This window comes from Sphaeramia orbicularis, chromosome 19 (genome assembly GCF_902148855.1).
Source record: "Sphaeramia orbicularis chromosome 19, fSphaOr1.1, whole genome shotgun sequence".
NCBI classification, from domain to species: Eukaryota; Metazoa; Chordata; class Actinopteri; order Kurtiformes; family Apogonidae; genus Sphaeramia; species Sphaeramia orbicularis.
This window is the reverse complement of record NC_043975.1, coordinates 15,003,257-15,026,015: the sequence shown is the minus strand read 5'-3', so window position 1 is coordinate 15,026,015 and position 22,759 is coordinate 15,003,257. Positions and strand designations below refer to the sequence as shown.

The following is a 22,759-nucleotide window of genomic DNA, read 5'->3' as shown; positions in this document are numbered from 1 at the left end:
ACCTCTGGGCCCCTCAGAAGCTTCTTAAGGCTAAGATGACCATAAAAACATCTTCACTGTTGATTGCACATGAATGGGTGAATAATACCTTCACATCAGCCCTTCTGCGTAAACAGAAAATGCACAAAATAAAGGGAAAAAAAGTCAACATAAGGTGAAATATTGGATATGGTCCTTTTATCCTTTTATTTTCTCCTCACTTCACAATTAGATCTTTTCAATTGAATGTTTTTAATCTTTTTTCAACTACCCACAAATCATTTAAAATTAGTTTCATGACTATAAAGCTTTGTTTTTGTTTTCTATAAACTACATAATCAGGTTTCTGTCAATCAAATGAGCACAGAAAAGTCATACTGGGAGTGAGCAGTTGCAAAAAAAAGTATTTTAATGGTGCAAACTTTTGTTTTAATTCATTTAATAATGTGTCCTTTTGTTTACAGTTCCCTCTTATTCTTTCTTGCTGATCATATTTTTGTCTTCTTCATTGATTTTGTGGTTATGTTGCCACTCTCATTTGTGCTGTCTGACCTTTATTTGCAGATTTGTCAGGGAAGGGTGCATCCCCATTGTCTTTATTGTCTTATTCAGTGCCTCATGTTCAACGGGGCTGTATACTGTGTTTCTATTTTCAAATATTTTTTAAAAAATGACCAAAAATTATCATTAGATTGTTTAGAATGAAGAGCTATGAAGTTCTGCCAAAGACACCAATGTAGACTATTGGATGTACTGGATTATAGAGATATGAACTGAATGTATTCATACATATGGTCTGACAGATTTATGTGACCACTAGAGGGAGTAGTGAGTCACTCTGCTGATGTCCCATGGTGACGAAAACTAACACCATGCAGACTCATCTCATGAAATTGCATTGTATGTCACACCAGTTCTTATGGCATTTGGCGTGCTATACGTTCGCATTTTCATCCTTTTGCATGTTATTCACCGACATTTGATCGCGTGTCAATGTACACCAAGAGTTCCGGTTTACATATCTGGAACCCCTAACCCTAACCCTAACACTAACACTAACCCTAACCCTAAACACTAATCAGGTGGTATTTGCTGTGGCATGAACATACATGCAGAAAGCTTATAATACGTACAGATAACATGCCAATTAATAGTGGAGTGTTATCTGTACACAATTCATGATATCATGTTGCACCATGAGGGCTTTGACCAAAGCTTCAGAAAGTGACCAGATGGGATAAGAACCCAGAAGAAACTAATTTTAGACTCAAAGAAAGTGACAAAGTGATAAAAGCTACAACCACTGTTGTTGTTTTCTCCACTGGACACAGCTCTAAATGTAAAGAATGGAGTTTGATTCTGAAATGGCAGCGTTTCTACTACATGAGTGAGTTTGATTATGAGGTTTATGAAGGTACAAAGTTCTACTGTGGCTGTTTTCTGTCTAAAAACAGAGCTAAGCTAACAGAGCTATAATGTAAACTATCAGCTGATGCAGCACGTGAAGATAAGACACAGCGATATTTTGTCAGACTGTCAAAATAAGCAATTAGGGATTTTAATTTGAAGAACAAAACTTGATGATATAATGCAGATGTGTGTAAACAATGAGCATTACACTTTATTAAGTGACTGATACAGTCTGTCGATACAGTGTGGATTTGTTTGCATGTTCAGATATAAGCCGGATATGTTTGGTTAGAACCCTTTTAAGTTATAGAAACATATATTGCTATAGTTGCTATGTTTAATTAATCTTGCAGACAGATGCAGTACAGTTTACTGACCCTAACCCAGGCGACATAATTCGGAGAGATGGCAAAGTGAAGGCAAAGTCTGATCAGTGAGACAGACTTTGGCTCTTGATTCTGACCGAAACAGTGGTAAACACACCTGTAAGAGAATTAAGTCTATGTTGCTGTGCCGTACACAAGGTGTTAAAACATTCTGATAGTTTTGGTTTATTGGGTAAATGTGTGTGAGACAGAATACATGAGGAATGTGAGAAAAGAAACAGGACATGCTGAATTTAATGAGAGAGAAACTAAAGATGTGAAAACATCAAGACCCGAAGCTGTGACTGTTAAACCGAGCGTGTGGTCGGCTTCACTGTTTTCTGACCTGGTGTGAGAGAACTGAACCAAAACTCTCTGATACTGTGTACCGGAGAGAGAAATCATGTATTTGTAAGGTACTAAATGGGAATAAAAATTGTACAAACTGCTGTGAGAGAAGCTGCTGGAGCAATATGTCTGTTTTTGATGTTGCACAATTAAAATATACCCAAGTCAAACTGCTCTGAACCAGAACAGGCGAGGGTTGACAGAACTGACCAGTACTTTTTTAAGTTGCACAACTAATGATACATCCAGGAAAAAACATACTGTGTTACTTTGAAAACATTCTGCTAAGCATTCCTGATGGACTCCAACTTTTAGAACAAAGTTTGTTATCAACACATTAGTGCATTTTTGTTGTTTATTTTATTAAACCTTTCCAAGTATATTTAGTAATTGTTTTCTAAAATCAATAAGCCACAGGAACCAAGAATTTACAAAAGGTAACAGCTTGAGTGGGTTGACATGCACGGTATTTTCTAAATATAACAAAATTCTGAATTTGACAAGTATCGTATGACATAAACAGCATATTTTGTTTGGATATTACAAATTAGATCATATTCAGAATGGAGTAGTTTTCAGACTAAAATATGTGGAATAATGCCAACAGTATTCTGTTTTTATGAGGATTCTTTGGACATGTATACAGTGTGTTATATAATGTAATATAATATGTCAGAAAAAAGAATAGAATAGAATAGAATAGAATAGAATAGAATAGAATAGAATAGAATAGAATAGAATAGAATAGAATAGAATAGAATAGCTACCTGCATCCCCTGTTTATGGCATAGATTGTATAGAATTAGGGGATGCAGGAACTTTAATGTCACCCACTGGATTCAGAGCAGCTGTTTTGATGTTAGGACACTATGATTTAGCCCATGCCATATTGGCTTTTTGGAGCCAAAAGTGGCCATATTTGGACAAAAGGAGCAGAATTATGGGAATTATAGGAACTATGGATCAGTGGTGAGCTAATGCTAGACACCAAGTTACTAACTTGGTAAAGCAGTAAACTTTAATGCACATTGTCTAACAAAGGTATTTGACAGGCTTGTCAGTGGAACATTACCACAACTACAGATAAGCTGTTTGTCAGGAAAAAATGTTTTATTAAATAAATTGAAAGTCCATTTGGCAAGTGAGTAAGCATGCAGACCTGTCAATCAAAGCCCTACAGTGCACAGACCATATTAATAGCGGAAATATTCATAGATGGACTACTAGATCAGTTATTGGAGGTCCCAAATAAAACAGATGAGACTGGAATAAATCTTGGAAAAAGTATTGGCATAGTATCTGTAGAGAGAAGTTCAATGTAAGTCTAAGGGAGCCAGAACTTTCGGAGCAGCATCTAGTGGTCATCAGTAATATTACAACATTGAGATACTTTTGCATACTGTACAGTCGCGGAAAAAATTATTAGTTCATCAAAAGTAATCAAAAAAAATGGTTATGCAATCAAGTACTAACTCCTATGTGTATCATGTGACTAAAACAGACAGAAAAGAAAACATGGAATGCCTAAAAGCACTGTTTTTGGCAGTACAATGCCATAGATATTAATGTAGGAACTGAAGTGATGTTGGTTATTATCAAGAAAACCATGGAAAACGGTTAGATATTTGCTCTTAAATTAAACTCGTATGAGCTCTTTTTGTTGTTATCATTATATTTGTCCAAACAAATGTACCTTTAGTTGTACCAGGCATTAAAATGAACAAGAAATTGAAGAAAACAAGGGAGGTCTAAAATAACCGTGATTTTAGCTTAATTTTGGAGCTAAGATGCTAAAAGCTTTTGGTTTATCTTCATGTAAGGACAAAGATCCGCTCTTGTAGGGAGGGTTACTTCCAAGAAAGGTCTACATTTCTGGTTGGAATGCTATTAATATATATTATACTATTATTATAATAATTATTATTATGACACAGGGCATCAACTGTGTTTTGGATTTGAGCAAATATGGAAAAGCTGATCTATTCATGAAGGTGTCTGAAGAACAAAAGAGGGAGGCAGTGGGAAAAAAAAAAGTATTTCTGGGGTATATACAGCTGCATGTGAACATGAATATTAGTGGAATATTCATTTTAATAAGCTATTTATTTGTTTATTTGCTTAATAGGATCCCCATTAGCTCCCACAGTGGTGGTTGCTAGTCTTCCTGGGGTCCAGAATGAAAAAACTAAAATTCAAATACATTACATATACAATGCAAAAAACATACAATTACAGATTAACTTTCATATAGAAACTTTACATAAGGAATATAAAAAAGGTCACACAATTCCTTTGACCGTACATTTACAACAGATTAAATTAAGAGCCATGCCATGAAAACAGCTCACCGAGAATGTTGTCTTTTTCAGAATAAGGGATTATGTTTCTGTAAACGTGCTAAACTACTATACTAAGAATATTGGGATTGCTTATTTGCAAGTTGTGCTTTTTATACATGCATTGACAGTTCTTTTGCTTCAGTGAGTTTTATTCTGTTTAACATCTTTAAATATCTTTTAATGATTTCATGTTTTTAAAGCTCATGTTGCTGTAACATGTAATCAGTGCCGTGGATAGTGGACTTTGAGAGGTGTACATTTTCTGTTTACTTGTTTTCACAGCAGGTGTAAGAGGTAATGGAAATCAAACACACCTCCAGTGTTTGGCTCAGAGGAACAAACTGAGCCTGCATGCTGTTGTCAGGGAATAGACATTTATTATACAAAAGTGTTAATTTATTCTTTTTAGTCCTATAAAGAGCAGTCTGAACCTGATGAGTGTTATTTGATTTCAAAGGGTTCATTTCAGCAGAAGTATAAAATCATCCTCAGTGAAGGTGGACATCTGAAAATATGATTAATATCATCAAGCTCAGAGTGAAAAACTTTCTCATGTTATCAGCACAGAAATGTATTTTTTCACTTTCATCATCAGAAAATTGACAAGGGGTTTGTTTCTTTGAACATTTAAACCAACCCGTAGTGAATGCTTGACAATGTGGTGTGGATTATAAACATCAAGAAGAAAGAGAGATGGAAGCAGGACACAAAAACTGTCTTCAACAATCTGAGCCAAGATTCTGACCTAGAGCTGAACAAACATTAACCACAGAGAAGTCACAGAGTTCAGACTCACACAAAAGAGCACACTTATCTGCTGCTGTGCGCTGTAAATCACACTGAATGCAGTTTTTTTTCAGTGTAAATTAGCTGGTTCTTACCAAGATTAAAAAAAAACAAAAAACAAAAAACTTAAGATTTAGAACTTTTAGATAATTTTTCTTGTTTTAAGAGTTAATTTCTTATTTTAAGTGTTCATATATCAAGAAATCTCCTCAACTTTAGTGTTTTTATCTTGTTTTTGGACACCTCTTTTTTGCAATGTTCTATTTCTATAAATGTGAGACTGAATTTATATGTAAAGTTTTATAAAAATCAACCATGAGATGCTAAAACTATGCTTATTTTAAATGAATGGCTTAAAATATAAGTTATGAATCTTTGTTTATTGTATAATCATCAGTCTATCTGTCACAATATGAGCCTCTAGGGATGTGGATGGAGCAGAAAAAGTCCTGTACTGTCTTTTCCACTTTGTCTTCTAATCAGTTAAGCTGCTGCAATATTTTTATATAAAAATGCAATAAAAATGATCCAGATGTCACAGCTGCCTTCAGCTTAGAGCCTCAGATATCCCAAAAACCTCAGCTGCGATGCTGAGACAGAATTGGTTACCATGGATACAAGGTATGCACCTGAACGTGAATGCTGTGTATGAAGGCACATACCATTTATCTGCCGTTACCTTGGAGATGTACAGAATCTTGGTTCAATTTTGATAAGCAGAAGTATTAATGTCTGGTTTTACAGAACACACATATACTCTGGGAGTTTTTTGTCAACAGCAAACAACAGCTTCTCCCACCTGAACTTTTGCTCTAAAGTGTTGGGGAATACCCAACGACATGGAAACTAGTAGTTTTACTACATTTTACAGAAGCTCACTGGTAAGAATTGTACAGTGAAAGAGTTAATACACACAATTACACCTCCTACTTGAATCACTATTCCAGTACATATATACAATTATACCACAGTTCAAGTAGATATGGTGTAATGAACTACTGAAACAAGTAACTTATTTTAGTTATGTTTTAGAATCTGAATTCCGAGCTTTAAAGCAGCATATGATGTTTGTCACCAAATTTTCATCAAATCTGCTCATATGCTGCATTAACTAGTATGAAGTGTCAATTAGTCATAAATATTAATCACTGTTATTTTATATGCAGATACTAGCACCTTTTTAGTTGTAATTTTGTGAACTTTCCCATGATGCTTTAGTACTACATTTGAAGCATCAATTTGAACTTTATTTGCAAAGTAGTTGGAACTCCTTTTTCTACGCATAAAATTTTAGTGATATCTAATGCTGCATATCTTATGTTTTGTTTTGTTATATCTTATGTTATATGTGATATATGTACAGGTGCAATTTGTCAAAAAAACAGAGGGGTGAATGTTTTTTTTTTTTTTTTAAATCATGAAAAAAACAAGCAATCGACAGGCCTAATTCTATTTTAAGTTAACAGAAGGCCAGTAGACCAAACTGCACTCCCCCCCAAAGGTAAAGCAGGGCGAACACCAAGTGGAAATACACCTTTTAACCAGGTCACTGTCTAAGACCACGTAATGTCGCAGCACAGGAGCAAATCCAAGTTCCACTCCCTGCATAACCACAAAGTTAAAACCCTCAGAGTCAGACGAAAAAGGCAACACTGACTGAACAATTAATGAATGTTTAGCCCCAGTGTCCCACGATACCTTGATGTCCACACTCATCCCGTCAGCCAAAAACACACGTGCATCTGTGATGAACTGGTCAAACCATGAGCTGTCACTGCAGTGCGCACTGCCATATACTGTAGCACACAGCATGACTGGAGTTGGAGGAGCCACACCGGTCTTACTCCTTAGTATTGGACACTGGTCTTTCTTTTTGACCCAAAAATGATAGGCCTCTGAACTCGGTGGGCCCCTGGTAAGCCTGTGCATTAAGGCGGCCGTGAGGGGGATGTTAGCGAATTCTGAGACTGCCGACAGTTTGGTACAGGTGAAAGTCAATGCGAGCAATGTAGGCTATACGTGTAAGAAAATTCAGTCACAACCTGCCTGTTATTTCAATTGGTTTTTAATCATTGACAGGGTTGCTGCAGCCCCCCACCCCCACCCCCCCACCCCCAAGATGAAATTCATTCAGCAGAAGTACGGATGTAAAAACCAGAGGGGAGGTTGATCCCTTCCATCTCCCCAAACAAATCGTACCCTGTATGTACACAATGCATGAGCAAGTGCAATGATTTGGGTGACAAAAGGTCAAAAGTCAGGGTCTTGAGAGAAAAACCTTGACTCAAGAACGGACTAATTATGTTTTGACGATCAAGTCAAGGGTCAAAGGTCAATATCATTGTGACATCATAAAATATATCTTCAGCCACAACTACCAATGAGTTAAAGAACAGAATGATAGATAACGAGAAGCACTCATAGAGCGCAGACCTCTGCCAAGGCAGATCAGAAAATTCTGGGTTAGGTTTGGTTCAGTAAAAGAAACTATACTATCAATTTGAAACAAGAAGCAAAGTTTGGTCTGCTGTGTTAAAGCCCAGGACCACTAACGAACACCCACTTTGCCTCCGAGAAAATGTCATGATATTTAATGGATTGTTTCTTCAAAAGTGAGATGTCACAAACTACTACAAATGATGACAGTTTATGTGTTTTGCTGCCTAATGAGATCTCATTTGAGACTGTTGGGTTGCCCTGAGCAGCTGGACAAACCACCTGCGGACTCACCTGTGTGTTTAATGACTGAGGTGAAATCACAAAGCCTCTGTTTGGCCATTTACTTTTTATTTCTTGTTTCCACTGCTTTATGACCTGCCGCCTGTTGCTACGGAGATGCCAAGTGTCTTTGTAACCACGGAAACAACAGGAGACACTCCAGTGCAGCAGACCTAATTGACAGTATGTGTGTGTGGCCATAATGGGCTGTTTATGTGTGTGAAAATGAATGTGTGTGGTAAAGGTCAGAGGTCAGTGGAAATGGAAGCAGCAAATAGTTCAACACAGTGCTTTTAATGTTAATTGCTGGAGTTGGAGACTTTTAAGATCCCTTTGGCAACTTTTTTCCTACATCAAACAGGCGCCTAGTGACACATCTTTAAAAAGAGAAAGAGATATTTCCCAGTGAATGTGTCTCAGGCTCTGTTCCACAACTGAGCCTTTGATGACAAGTAAATGAGCTGTGGATGTACCTAATAACAAATCACAGATCTCTTATGTTTGGGGATTTTGCCAAAGTTCTTAATTACAACAGTTGTGACATCTACTAAGTATTCAAGTGGGCTTTCATTTTACTTTGAGGAACAGTTGAACTGAAGGAATTTAGTTTCAGAGGACTGTGATAAAACTATGACAAATACTGATAAAACTAACAGTGATACAACTAATTAACTTTAAAGTACCGTAAAATCCATATATGTTCATCAACAGATTTTCCAATTTGCTGTTTAACACAAAACTCAATATTTCTTTACTATCTTGACCACAAACAACTTTCTTGACTCGTAAAATTATCTTAACTTGAAAAACATATGTGTAAAAAGTGGATTGAAAAAAAAAAGTCTCTCTCATTGTGTTCTGTCCAATGGGACACAGTGGACAGGGTAGGACTTTGGCTCTGTATAGTGGCATTAAAATATGTTAGACAACAGAAAATTTGTGCTTTTATACCCAGTTTTTTTCTCCAAGGTGGCCTCTGTACTTTCATACTTTTTGGAAAAATCTTGTATCTATGCATTTTAAATGTTAAAGGGGTCATATTTTGCTAAACCCACTTTTATTAGTCTTTGGTAAATTTATTTGTGTATTTGGGCCTTAATAGTTCATAAAGTTTGAATTTGAACCCTCCAGGTCCTGCAAAACTATCTTTATATTCATTTTGGCAAAAATCGAGTGGATTTCTACAACCTGTTTTAATTCCTTCTTAATTTGTTACGTCTATAACTAGTTACTTCATGACATTTGCATATATAAGGTCAAGACTTCCCACATTTCTCCGAGTACAACATAATTGTTTGTCAGCAACAGCGGTTGTAGTCCAAATTGAAAATATGTCCAAACTTTGAGATGATTACCTAAAATGTTCAGTTGTTAGTTGAATGGGACAGAGCAGCACGGTCAACAACCTGGATGGGGGTGGGGCATGAAGTGGATCATTTGCATTTAAAGGGCCAGCGCTCCAAACGACCTTTTTGATGTCATTACTCAGAAATAGGGTTGAAGATGGACCTGTGGAGTTGAATTAATGACAAATTCAGACTCAAGCATAGTCTTTACAGTTTATGTAGACCACAGGGAAATGTTTTAAAATGCATAATTCCATTTAAAAAAGCTAAATATCACTCCTTTAATAGATTATGTTACATCCAAAGCTGATGGTCACACTAATAGACACATAAACTGAATGATCTAATAAATTTGTGGGCCCTTTTGGGTTTTTGGACCTTTGTCAATCACATGTTTAATTTTAGCAACTGGCTAACATCTATGTAATAAGCACGTTTTTTTTTTAAAATTCTCTGCTAGTAAGACTAACGCTGCAACACAGTATGTATGTAACCTACTGTATGTTAAAGTGACTAATTCTAACTGCTAAACTGATTAGATTAGATTAAATTAGATTCAACTTTATTTTCATTACACATGTACGAGGCAACAAGCAGCAAGTTCAGAGGATACAGTATGTGCACGATAACACAGTATTTTGGACATATATAAAAAGATGGATGGTCTGTGAACATGTTATACAGTGGAAGTACTATGGACATGTAACATCTGTATTATGATGATATTAACATATCAAAATTGTTGAATGATAGCAAGCTACCATACTGTTTTTATGGCAAAAATGATAACAATATCAGTCAATATCCACTTTAAAATTTTTTTTTTCCTTTATTCAAAATGTCAGATGGTTTCTACCATGCTAATATTAGCCATATACGTACCTCTCCACTGCTACACATCTGAATGAACTGATGACCTAAAAATCTTCAGCTATTTGTATATAAATTATTTGTTTTACTGACTTGGCTCTTGTGGCATGATTTTGGACTGCAGGCAGCCAACAGACAAAAACTCTAAAAGCCTTAAAATCTCTGATTTAACGTGTTTACCTAAATTTGGATGAAGAGGCTGTTTCTCCAGCTGCTTCATCAATATTTCATCCATTTATTTTTTTCCTGCTGGGTTTTAAAAGTGAAGCTGCTGAGCACCTACATATTAAAATAAAGTCTAGACACAATAGACCTGCAGAGGGCAAAACACATCTGAATATTTTTCCTCATTAAAGAAACTACGTACCTTTTAAGGGACATCACTTTGACTTAAACTCTTGCCGATTTCACAGCGTTTTAATTAAATATTCAGATGCAGCCATAAAACTGACACAGTGAGGAGATATAAGCTGTGTGTTAATGCGAAGATAACGAGCAAAAAGCTTGAGCAAACGGAAACGAATCCCCTCGAACCCAAAGCTGTTGCCAAGAGACACAGTTGCCAAAACTCAGCTTATTGGCTGGATGTGATGTTGTTGCTTGGCAACCGCTGCTTAGTGAGGACTCTACCAGGAAGCATTGACAAAAAGTTGGAGGTTCTCACACAAACATACACACACACACACACACACACACACACACACACACACACACACACTGGGCTGCCAGAGTTGATGTTTTCAGACTCCTGCCTCGTTACTCCCACTCTTACTCGTCTCCTCCTGAACTCAGATCAGTTTCCTGTAATATTTGAGATTCTAAACAGTTAATGATCCATACAACAGAGGAAACTTCCACTAAAAAGGTCTGCTGTGAGATTACTGAAAGATTAAGTTTTCTGTTCATGGACAAATTAATTTGATTTATCAACAATGGAATCCTTTTTTCTCTACTGTCAACAAGTGTCCTGCTGTCTCCTATGTCCTCTTGATGGAGACATTTGTAGTTAGTATACGTTATATGAACTCTAATCAGCCCTGAGCATTGTAAAGAGAAGTTAAGAATATTATTTATTTTGTTGTTATTTTTTGTTGTTGTTTTCTTTTTTTATGATTTTGCTTTGTTTTGTTTGATAGATTTGTTGGTTTGTTGTGTAGTTAGTTTTATTGTATTGTGTTCGTGTGATTCTTTATGCCTAAGTACATGTTTGTGTAAATGTATAATTTAATAAAATAAAATGAAATTAAAAAAAAAAAAAGTCTGCTGTGGATATATAAGGATAAACCAGTTGAGGCAAATCAATCAGTGGTTCAATACCAGATGCTGACCTGATGGACGGATCTCTAATGGTGATCTGAAGCTTCAGTTTAACGTGACATTTGACAAACACAGACCTCACCCAGCAGCTTGGACCAAACACTGTAGTCTATGTGAAGGTGGACGAGATAGAATAACATCTCTCACAGTATATTTCACTTTATGTTACAATAACTGTTGCATACGTTCAACTAAGAACCTTTACACTCCTCAACTAACATTTCTGTTTTTGTTTTATGTCTTTTTTCTGGTTTATATTTGTTTCAGTTAATTTCATTTTCACACTGAAATGTTAAGATGAAATTAATACACCACTTTTGCTCATTTTTTATTTCTTCTCAATCTTTTTCACTACGACAGTCTGTTAAAGCATGAAAAGTCAGACTACTCAAGAGCATTTTTACGCTTAAAGTCTTATAGATGAGATGACTTTCTTAACTGAAGTAATGATTTGGCAGCTTTTTATGGTCATCTACGATTACACTAATCTAAGAATGAGAATGAAAGCAAAGAGTATATTGTGAGCTCTATTTTTATACATCTATATACATCTATATTTAATCATCCCAGTGCTGCTGGTACCAGTATATGCATCACACACCAGAGGGGCACGAACATACATGTAATCATCATATGATTGAATTATTTAAAGCTAAGACAAAGCACAACTGCTATAGGTACCATTACCATTGTAGCTGACACAATATACATTTAGCCCCACAAAACTAAGTTTCATGCAACAGGTAAAAGGATTCATAACTGGATGAAAGGTTTTCAGTTCCAGTTTCAGTTTTTAATTTATAGACCAAAATTATCTGGTTAGGACTGATTCAATATATATTGTTATATGCAAATCTACTTCTATTACTAATACATTTCTTGAGGTTAGAGAACATTGCACTGTAACATGTTTATGCATGTATTTTCATTCATTCATTCATTCACTCACTTATTTATTTATAAAATCTACAAAGAAATTATGCCTTGGGCGCCCAAATGTCCTGCAGCCATTTACAGCACTTCGCTGTAAAGAAGGGTTAACTTATTTATGAATTATATTGCTTGAGTTAATTTTGATGTTGAGCGCTTGTACTTGTGCAGTGAAAGTCCAATGTAATCTAATGTAATGTAATGTAATCTAATCTAAATGTAAACAATGTAAGTGACAGTGTACAAAATCATAACCAATGTTACAAAAGTTAATGGAAAAAAATGTCAAAAGTTTCAAATTCTCCAAACCTTCTTGCAAACACTGCACCCTGTTTCGTACATTAGACAAGTATACAGTCCCATGCAATCATTGGGAAAACGTTTCTAATTAAAATGCAAAATGCACCTGGAATTAGCAAACACCCACACATGGAAATAGGCATATACAGGAGGAGTGTGTGAGGAGGACTCAAACAATGCAGTATTCCCACTCCTTATAATATACTGTAATTTTGCTGTAATTATTCCTGTTCCCATGAGTGTACAGTGTGTATTTTTTGGTGTTACAAAAAAACATGGTTTGGAATTAAAAGTAAGCTTTTTCGTGTGTTCATTGAAATGTGAGTATTTGTACTGTAGCTGAGAAGTCTTTTAGAAGCCTGTAGGAGAAAAGTAAAACAGTACATTAAATAGTAAAAGCAGGAGTGATGTGGTGTTTTGTTCTGTTACTGCTTTGAAAGACTCATTCAAAGAGTGTTGGTCTGTTTTTCACTTTCTGCTAAACTGGCATTTTAATAAATTAAGACTTTAATGGCAAAGGTTCAGTTTGGCATAGACATGTTTAGCTCAAAGTCTTCATGTGCTTATGTATTTGACGCAGTGAGCCAAACTCTTCTCTAGGTGTGTAAGTATTCTCAGAAGATTGTTAAAAGCTTCAAATTGTACTAAATATAGCAGAGTTTTGGATAAAGCACATCACTGTGTTCCCGCTGAGTTTAAAAGAGTCATTCAATTCACTCTACATTTTTTGTAAACAAGCCATTTTGATGAAGGATTGTCGGGTTTTTATTACACAGTTTCATTTTGAAAGAGAAGTGAAATGTTTTCAAGTGTCTTCCTTTTTTGTAAAACAGACTGAAACTGGACATTCTGCAGTGCTATCATCCACAACAATAACTCTCAAGTATCATTATCAATATTATATTCAATGTGACTGCAATACTCTGCAAATTTACAGGTACTTCTCTTCTACTATATTGCATTTTTCCTTCCTGTCTACTTTTATCCCCCAATTTATCTTACTTTATCAAACTGGGTATCTATTATCTACTATTTTACTTACTATTTGAATTCTTCGTTACACCTTATTTATGCAAAAAGAATATTTTACCTTTAAGTGTTTTATCTGGCTTTGACAGAAGAAATCAAACTCTACAACACATGTACAAGAAATTACAAAGGAGAAATGCATATAGAGGAAAACCTTTATTACTACTGTATAGACTAGATACTTGATAAGTTTTGAAAAGTCTTTAATAATTCTATTAATTGCAGTAATATAATTTTTAAAATCAGAATTAACTTCCAAAATGATAACGTTATTGTGGGTATTTGCATGCATTAACATACAATATAAAACGTAAATATGACAGTTATTATAAGTTTTACTGTATCTGTCTACATGAGTTTGTGTCTAACTTTTACATGGATGAACTTTAAATTTACTCTAACTCTTCTCCTATGCATTGAACCCTGAAAAGCACAGATATGGTCTTATTCTGCTATGAAACATCCATACCAAGTGGTGCCAGGCACAACAAACCCCGCCCCTCACACATATTGTAACTTATTTTGGCATCAATTCAGCTGATGTCATCATGTCTATGCGTGTGGTGATGTCAGCATATCAACTGCCTCTGTATATGTGCAGAGTTTGAAGTAAAATGAAACAAAATTGATGTTTTTATGGACGTGAAATTTCACCCATTATAAGTAAATGGGGGGAATAAAAGTTTAAAAATTCATAAAAAATTTTAACTTTGACCTACTTTTTCCAAAATATAATCACATCTATTCTGGGTCACTGGCAATCTATACACCCAATTTGGTATAAATTCAATCAATAGTTTTGCTGCTACAGACATGTGAAATTTTGCCCACTATAAGTAAATAGGGGGGAAAAAAAAGATTTAAAAAATTCATAAAAATTTTAACTTTGACTTACTGTTCCCAAAACATAATGACATCTATTTTGGGTCACTGGCAATCTATACACCCAATTTGGTATAAATTCAACCAATAGTTTTACTCCTACAGACATGTGAAATTTTGCCCATTATAAGTAAATGGACAAAAAAAAAAAAAGATTTTAAAAAATTCATAAAAATTTTAACTTTGACCTACTGTTCCCAAAATGTAATGAGATCTATTCTGGGTCATTGGCAATCTATAAACCAAGTCTGGTATGAATTCAACCAATAGTTTTGGTGCTAGTGTTAACAAAAAAACTAAGAAAGAAACACAAACAGACAAACAAATCGAACCAAAAACAATACCCCTTGCCTCCCCTTCTGTGGGCGGGGTAAATATTTCAACAAAAGCAGCAAAAGAAAATTTGGATCTGATGTTTTTGCTTGCCCATGGCCATAAGTTATAATGTAAGACTTTTATATACATGAGTATTAGTGGGAAAATATCAAGTATTTTGCACTGATATATATAGATACATGTGGCCACTTTTGTATAAACAGCAACCAGGTTGTAAAGAGGAAACGGTTTGTGAGGTTTTGAACTGAAGGTGAGCTGCTTTAAACAGGGTCTAAATGTCTGCACAGTCCGCTGCCATTGTACAGAACCTTGCTGCCTGTGAACACTGACTGACAGAAACATTCATGAATTCTAAAAGAAGTGGCAACTGAATACATTTCGTGGGAAAGCAATGCAAAAATATACAGCTTGGTTCACATATTTCTACTGGCATGGTGAGTGTGTTACATGTTTGGAAAACCAGGTGTGTTGAATAACTGTAAAACCCTGTATAACTTGATTTAAAAGTCATAGTTAATGATATCTTGTGTAACTGTGTTTTAACCAGGAAACGGATTCAAATCTTCTGTGTCTCTGTACTTCACAAGAATAAAGAATAAATAGAAGGGAAAGTAAAGGATGCATGAATAAAAGCCACCATGCTCAAAACATCACGACTTGAATAAAAAATCGTAATAGTGGTGCTCCACTGGGATGCAGATTTTTCCTCTACCCCTGTAATTTCCACCCATGGAGAAAACAGTCATCAGATGCAAACCATTCAGTTTAGACATTTAGTTTGGTGAATGTAAATTTCTAGTGTGATTATATGACTTCAGAAAAATCAGGTGGATCGAAACAGAATGATAGAGACTTCAGTTCAGTTGGAGGTTTGATGGATTCTGGCTCTGATTAGCTACAGGGTATTATGTATTTTTGAACAAAACCTTCATGACACTGAGTATTCCAAAAAGCTCAGTGTTTCTCAAACTGTGGGGTGGGTGTGAAGGCTTGCCAGGGGGGTCATGGGATCATTCCTGGGTGTTTTTGTTTTTGTTTTTCTTCAGGTTAGAATATGTGGCAGGTGAAAGTAATGTTTTAGCGTTGGAGCACCTTAGACTCATTTTAGAGACTTACAACAAACAAATCTACTGCCATGGTGATGTGTCATTAGATGAGACAAAGAGTTTAGGTTTGGAGAATGGACAAGGATTTTAGTGGAAAAGAAAATGTGTAATGTTTGTGTTTTTGCACAGATGGTACAGTTTGCACTTTAATGTTCTATGGAGAAAGACTGTTTTTTTTTTTGTTTTTTTTTTTCAGAAAAAAAGAACAGGATAATATAACCCTGGTTGAGCAAACGCTATTTTTTCTGTATATATTGTAAATATTGTTTGTTTGTGTCAATACATGGACCACTATTTTACTTGCACTTCATGTCTACAGGGTTTTATTGAGTTCTGTGCATCAGTCTAATCACTCCCTCGCGCCAGTCGATCTTCGAGGTCTTCTGAGTTTTCCTTGAGTTCATCGTTGATCTAACCCATAGCATAGCCACCTGCTAATGCTGAAGAACTCTTTATTGTTCCCAGAGTTCTGACAGACTTTGGAAAAACAGCATTTCCCTACCATGCACCATGGTAATGGAATAATTTTCAAAAAAACAGTAAGACTACATACACTCATTTCTGTTAATGATTTTAAAAGTATCATGAAGAATGCAGTAAGGGAGGAATGTCACTGTATTTCTTGATGCCATTATGGTTGAATAGTTTTTTATTGTGTTTTATTGTTCATTGTGTATCATGTATGTGTTTTACGTTGTTGGACTTTGTATGGCTGCTACCTTGGCCAGGTCACCCTTGCAAAAGAGATTCCTAATCTCAATGGGACTTCCTGGCTAAATAAAGGTAAAAAAAAAAAAAAAAAAACCTACCGTACTTTCCAGGTTATAAGGCGCACCAGAATATAAGCTGCACCTGACTATAAGCTGCGGCTGACTTTAAGTCGCACCTAACTATAAGCCGCAGGTGTCCACGTTGTGACATGAGATATTTACACAGAAAGATGGTAAACAGAAAGATTATTTAAGTATTTATTTCCATACCTTAACTGCTTTTTTCCAAACAGTGCCTGTAACACGGCAGTAAAACGGCAGTAACACTGCTGATTAAAAAACCCAGAAAAGTCATTGATCTGTATCTTCATCTTCCTTCTGCTCATTGAAACCACTGCAGTCATCTTCTTCAGTGTTCTTCAGTTGAACAGCCTCAGAAAGGCTCCGTCACACATCTTCTTCATCTCTCCTCCGCTGTTGCTCAATGGCACTTCCGTGCTGCAGCTCTATTTCCTTCTTAGACAGACAGATTGATTGCTTTTAACTTCAAAGCTGCATCATATGCATTTCTTCGTGTGTTTTCCATGACGAGGGTTTGTGCATGACACGCAAAATGACTGTTAAAAGTTAAGATTAAAACTTCTCCTCTTCTCATCACCTCTTCCACCTGTCTGTCTCACTTTTGCCCTCCCTGCTATAGCGCCCCCTGGTGGTCATTAGCCCATACAAATCTATACTTAAGCTGCATCGCTGTGTAAGGCGCGGGGTTCAAAATGAGAAAAAAGTAGCGGCTTATAGTCCAGAAAGTACGGTAATTATATAGCACTTGCTACATTTTCTGAACTGCTTAGTCCTTGTGAGGGTCATGGGGGTGCTGGAGCCTATCCTGGTTACCTATGGATGAAGGTGTGGTGTACACTGGATGTGTCACCATATGCAGTTTCACACTCCCATCTACAGGCAATTTAGATTGATTGATTAACAAATGAAGTGCATGTCTTTGGATAGCGGGAGGACACTGGAGTACCCAGACACAGGGAGAGCATTCAGACTTCACACACTGGGGTTTAACCTTCTTGCTGTGAGGCCATAGTGCTAACCACTGCACCACCGCAGATAACCATAAACTCTTTTATTAATACTTATGGGCATTTTAGATTTGGGCACCTGGGGACATGCAAACTCCACACAGAATGGTCGAACCCAGGATCTTCTTGCTATGAGGAGACCCATTAATGTGTTAAATTCCTCTCAAGGCACAGAGTCCAATGTATAGTTACTGGGTTTGGTATCACTTTAAACACTCAACCAAACAATCACACGATAGCTCATTCAATCATTCATTTCCTGTGGAAGGTTTGGAGCCTGAGTCCATATACTCACTCCTGACAGTGGCCGTCCTGGTGCAGTTGTAGAGGATGGCCAGCTCTCCAAACACTTTCCCGGGTCCCATCGTACACAGCTTCATCCCCTCCTTCGTCACCTCCACCTTCCCCTCTGGACAGGAGACAAACAAACAAAACTCAGTGAGGAGACGTTAAACTAAATAAATCAGCAGAAAACAGCAAATAAACTCTGATATTGATTAATGACTGATTAAAATTTCAATACAAATACAAATGAACAATAGGATTAATTTTAAAATGTTGAAATGTCTGGTTTGGGCAGATAGTGTCCCCCTGTGTTTGTACAAGTGATGATAATGAGGTAGGTGTGTGTCTACTACTGCACGCACTACCACAATAGAACAAATGGAAGCACATCTGAGAGATTATTTCATTTCCAATGTGCTGCTGCAGCTGAACAAAACACATTTGTTTTTATTACACAACAAATACACACACACACACACACACACACACACAAAACAGGTGGCTAGTGTGTGTCTGTGTGTATAAAGGGAAATGAGGGATTACATCCAAGCTTTTATTAGTCAGATGGACATTTTTAGATTTAACACATTCAGTAGAATCACGAAATGTTGTTATAGCAGTTATTCAGAGGGTCACTTTTTTTTAAATTTATTTTTAAAAAATAAAACTTGTTTTTCTTCAGACTAGCAGATGTAACCACACTGTCACCCATATTTTTAACAAACCAGCTGAAGAACGTATTTGCACTACTCTTAAATCTGGTATAATAGATTATGATGCCACACCTTTCCTGCAGGGCTGTCGTTTCATAGATAATATTTTCTAGCCCTCCGTCTCACTAAACATATTCATACATCCTCTTTGTTTTCTCCTTATTTATTTAAAACTCCATAATTAATACCCAACTGCAGCTTCAGTGAGCAACATCCTGAGAAAGTTGAATAAGGAACACTTACAAAAAAACAAAAAAAAACGGAAGCATTAAAATTGACACAGCAACATTCATCTTTTAAATTTTTAATGTGTAAAAGCACAGAAGCTGCAGGGGAATAAACAAAAACCTTTGTTTTCCCAACAAGAATTATGCTTCACTTGTCAGGAGATAACTCTCCATTCATTGTTGAAGTGTCGTTGGGTTGAAGCCAAGGGTGTGAAAAGCTTCTTCATATGCCTTGTCTTTAGTTTTGTTGTGACATTTTGTGTACTCTTATCATCTGCTTAACCACTGTTTATCAAAAGTCTCACATAATGCAGGGGTGTTTTATTCTTGTACATTATGAACAAAAGTGTAAACTCGACTGATTTTAAAGTAGGACAGAAAATAATGGAATTGTTACAAAGCAAAATCTGAAACACTAACTTATTTAAGATGCAAAATATCTATTTAAATTATGTTTTTTTAAAAAAAGTAACAAAAAAACGCAAAGTAAAAAGAATATTAAAGCAGCTATATGTAATATTTCTACCTTCAAAATATTCACATATGACCTAAAATTTTCATTAGAGTGCGAATAAAGAGCTGTGAAGTCATGACAAAGATGCCAATGTTTTGGAATTTAGAGAAACTAACTTATTATATTACACCGATGGGCTGGGGGATTTATGTGACCACTAGAGGAAGTAATGAGTCAGTGATGGTCTCCCATGGTGAGGAAAACTAACACCACTGGGCCTTTGACCAAAGTGTCAGAAAGTGACCAAATGTGTAGCAATCCACTAACTTTTAGAGTCAAACAAAGTAACAAAGTGATAAAAAGTAGAACAAGAAAAGCACTAGGAGAGCACAGACCTCCACCAAGGCAGAACTGTCATCCCCCCCACCACCAAAACTTAATCATTTGTTCCTTGTGCCAGTACCAACATTTCCTGAAATGTTCATCCAAATCATCCATAACTTTTTCAGTTATCTTCCTAACAAACAAACAAACAAACAAACACACAAAGCAAAGTGATCACAATACGTCCTGGCGGAGGTAATCACTGTTGTTGTTTTCTCCACTAGACACAGCTCTAAATGAAAAGAAAATTTGATGCTGAAATGGCAGCATCTCTTCTAAATGGGTGAGTTCGATTATGAGGCTTATGAAGGTATAAAGTTATTATGGGATGTTATTATCTTTGCTAAGCTGTCATTTGTTGATCCATGGTTTAGACTAAACTGTGACAGTTCTGGCTTTGTTTGTTCAACTCCAAACAGATCTTTCGTGCATCTATTGATAACATAAACTGTACAGAAAACAGAGGTGATTTGTGGTTTTACTGTGGCTGCTTTCAGTTTAAAAACAGAGCTAAGCTAACAGAGCTATAATGTCAACTATCAGCTGATGCAGCATGTGCAGATAATAAGACATAGTGTTATTTTGACCAAATATTAAAATAACCAGCTATGAGTTTTATTTTGAAGAAGAAAACCTGATGATACCATAATCCAGATGTGTGAAAACACTAAGATACATACTTTATTCAGTGAGTGATACAGTGTGTGTATGAATAGTGTTAATTAGGTGGTGGTTTTGGTAGGCATAAGTGTTTTTTGTTATATGATTTCACCCTGCCAGTGAGAGTTTTAATATCAATACTACATAGAATGCCGTTAAAAACACATACATGTCACATTTTATTAGCAAAAAAAAAAAAAATCAGGGTTGCATAATTCACACACTGTGAGGTATTGTTACTGATGTGAAGTCGCATTTCAACAGCACTGATTTTTAGAAAAGCTGTTTTCTGTCTGTTCGCCTGTGTTTTTATTGTCCTGTAATGCCTCAGAGCAGCAGTTCAAACACACTTTAAAACTCATTTTTATTTTGGATGCACTGGCAGACTTATATTTACAAAGGAACACTACATTAATGCTGATATAAGATGGTACATACAAACCATATGGAATCGGAGGATATGCTATGACACACATAACATGTTATTTCTCCTTCACTAAAGCCAGGGCACTTAAACGGTCAGTCACAGACGTCAGAGGGAGCTATTTTCAACATAAAACCTTTACAAATCAATAATGTTCAAAATTGTTGTTCTGGTCCAATGTGGCCAACGTGTTTTAGCGAGCAGTGCGAGTGTGTATGTGCGAGATGTCAGGCAGTGTTTAGCATTTGAGCCGCACCATCTGACATTTCTAACCAATATTGATGATGATGGATTCACAGGGAAGGAAAGTGGAAATGTCAGAGTTATCAGAGCAGCATGCGACTTCAGCACTGTTGATGAACAACAAACAGCAAAAACACCAAGTGGAAGAAACACATTCCACACACAGAGTAACATGTTAACAGCTCTGGTGAACACACACAGTACTCTGATGGTGCATTCGTTTTTAGAGCCCAATCAGTTGACATGTTGTGTGTTATGGAGTGTGAAAGCACAAATACAACTGGAAATGGATACTTTCAGTCTCAAATGTTTCCAGACAGGAGGCAAACCTACATGTATTTCACAAACAGAAGAAAAGCAACCAACATATGGAGACTAGTTTGACTTTGCCCTCACTTTTCGTCATTTTTGCGTTGAAAAAATTGTTACTAGATACTTGTTTTCAACATGAGTAGCCCTCATCCAACTAACACTCAACACTACTTAACTAATAAGCTGCAGAAGTTCACTTAGCACAAGTTAACTAGTCAAGCATGGATTCACTAATGAGATCTGAAATATACTCAAGTTAAAGGAGTGATATTTTGCTTTATTTTAAAAAATGGAATTATGCATTTTAAAACATTTCCCCGTGGTCTACGTGAACTGTAAATATGCTTGGGTCTGAATTCTTCATTAATTCAACTCCACAGGTCCATCTTCAACCCTATTTCTGATAAATGATACGAGAAAGGTCATTTAGAGCACTGGCCCTTTAAATGCAAATGAGCCACTTCATGCCTCACCCCCTCCAGGTTGTCAGTTGTGCTTTCTGTCCTGTTCATCCACTTGTGTTCGTTAATACAACCAACAACCGAACATTTTAGGTAACTGGCTCAAAGTTAGGACATATTTTCAGTTTTTACTAGAACCGCTGCTGCTGACAAACAATTATGTCGTATTCAGAGAAACGTTCGTCAGAAGTCTTGACCTTATACGTGCAAATGTCGTGACATAACTAGCTAAAAAACGTAACAAATTAAGCAGGAATTGAAACAGGTTGTAGAAATCCACTCGATTTTTGCCCAAATGAATATAAAGATGACTTTGCAGCACCTGGAGGGTTCAAATTCCAACTTTATGAACTGTTAGGGTCCAAATACACAAATAAATGAACCAAAGACTAATAAAAGTTTAGCAGAATATCACCCCTTTAAATTAGTTGGATACACTGATCAATCAGCATTTATTTACACTCAAGAGATCACTGAGTGGCGTATGTTTTCCAATGATATGGGTCACATTTATAACAAAGCAAAGAAGTACCACAGGAAAAGGAAACAACCTTCAAGGACATTTTGGTGAATGGAGATAATTAGATAAAGATAATAAAAATGTCAAACAAAGTTAAATAAATTAAAATAATGAAAACACATTTAAAAAATAAAATTTAAAACTACAATTTTTAACTAATGAAAAAAATATCAGGGTGCATTAAAATGAAGGGGTTGCTCCATTTACAGTAGTTTTG

The 22,759-nt window shown here is 36.0% G+C and overlaps 1 protein-coding gene across 1 annotated transcript in view; it reads right to left on the bottom strand.

Moving 5' to 3' along the window:
- Positions 1–22,759, bottom strand: part of LOC115410805 (cGMP-dependent protein kinase 1-like) — a 119,544-nt gene that overhangs the window by 45,415 nt on the left and 51,370 nt on the right. The window contains 1 exon segment of the mRNA XM_030122624.1: positions 18,155–18,268. Within this exon segment, the coding sequence (XP_029978484.1) occupies positions 18,155–18,268 (114 nt within the window).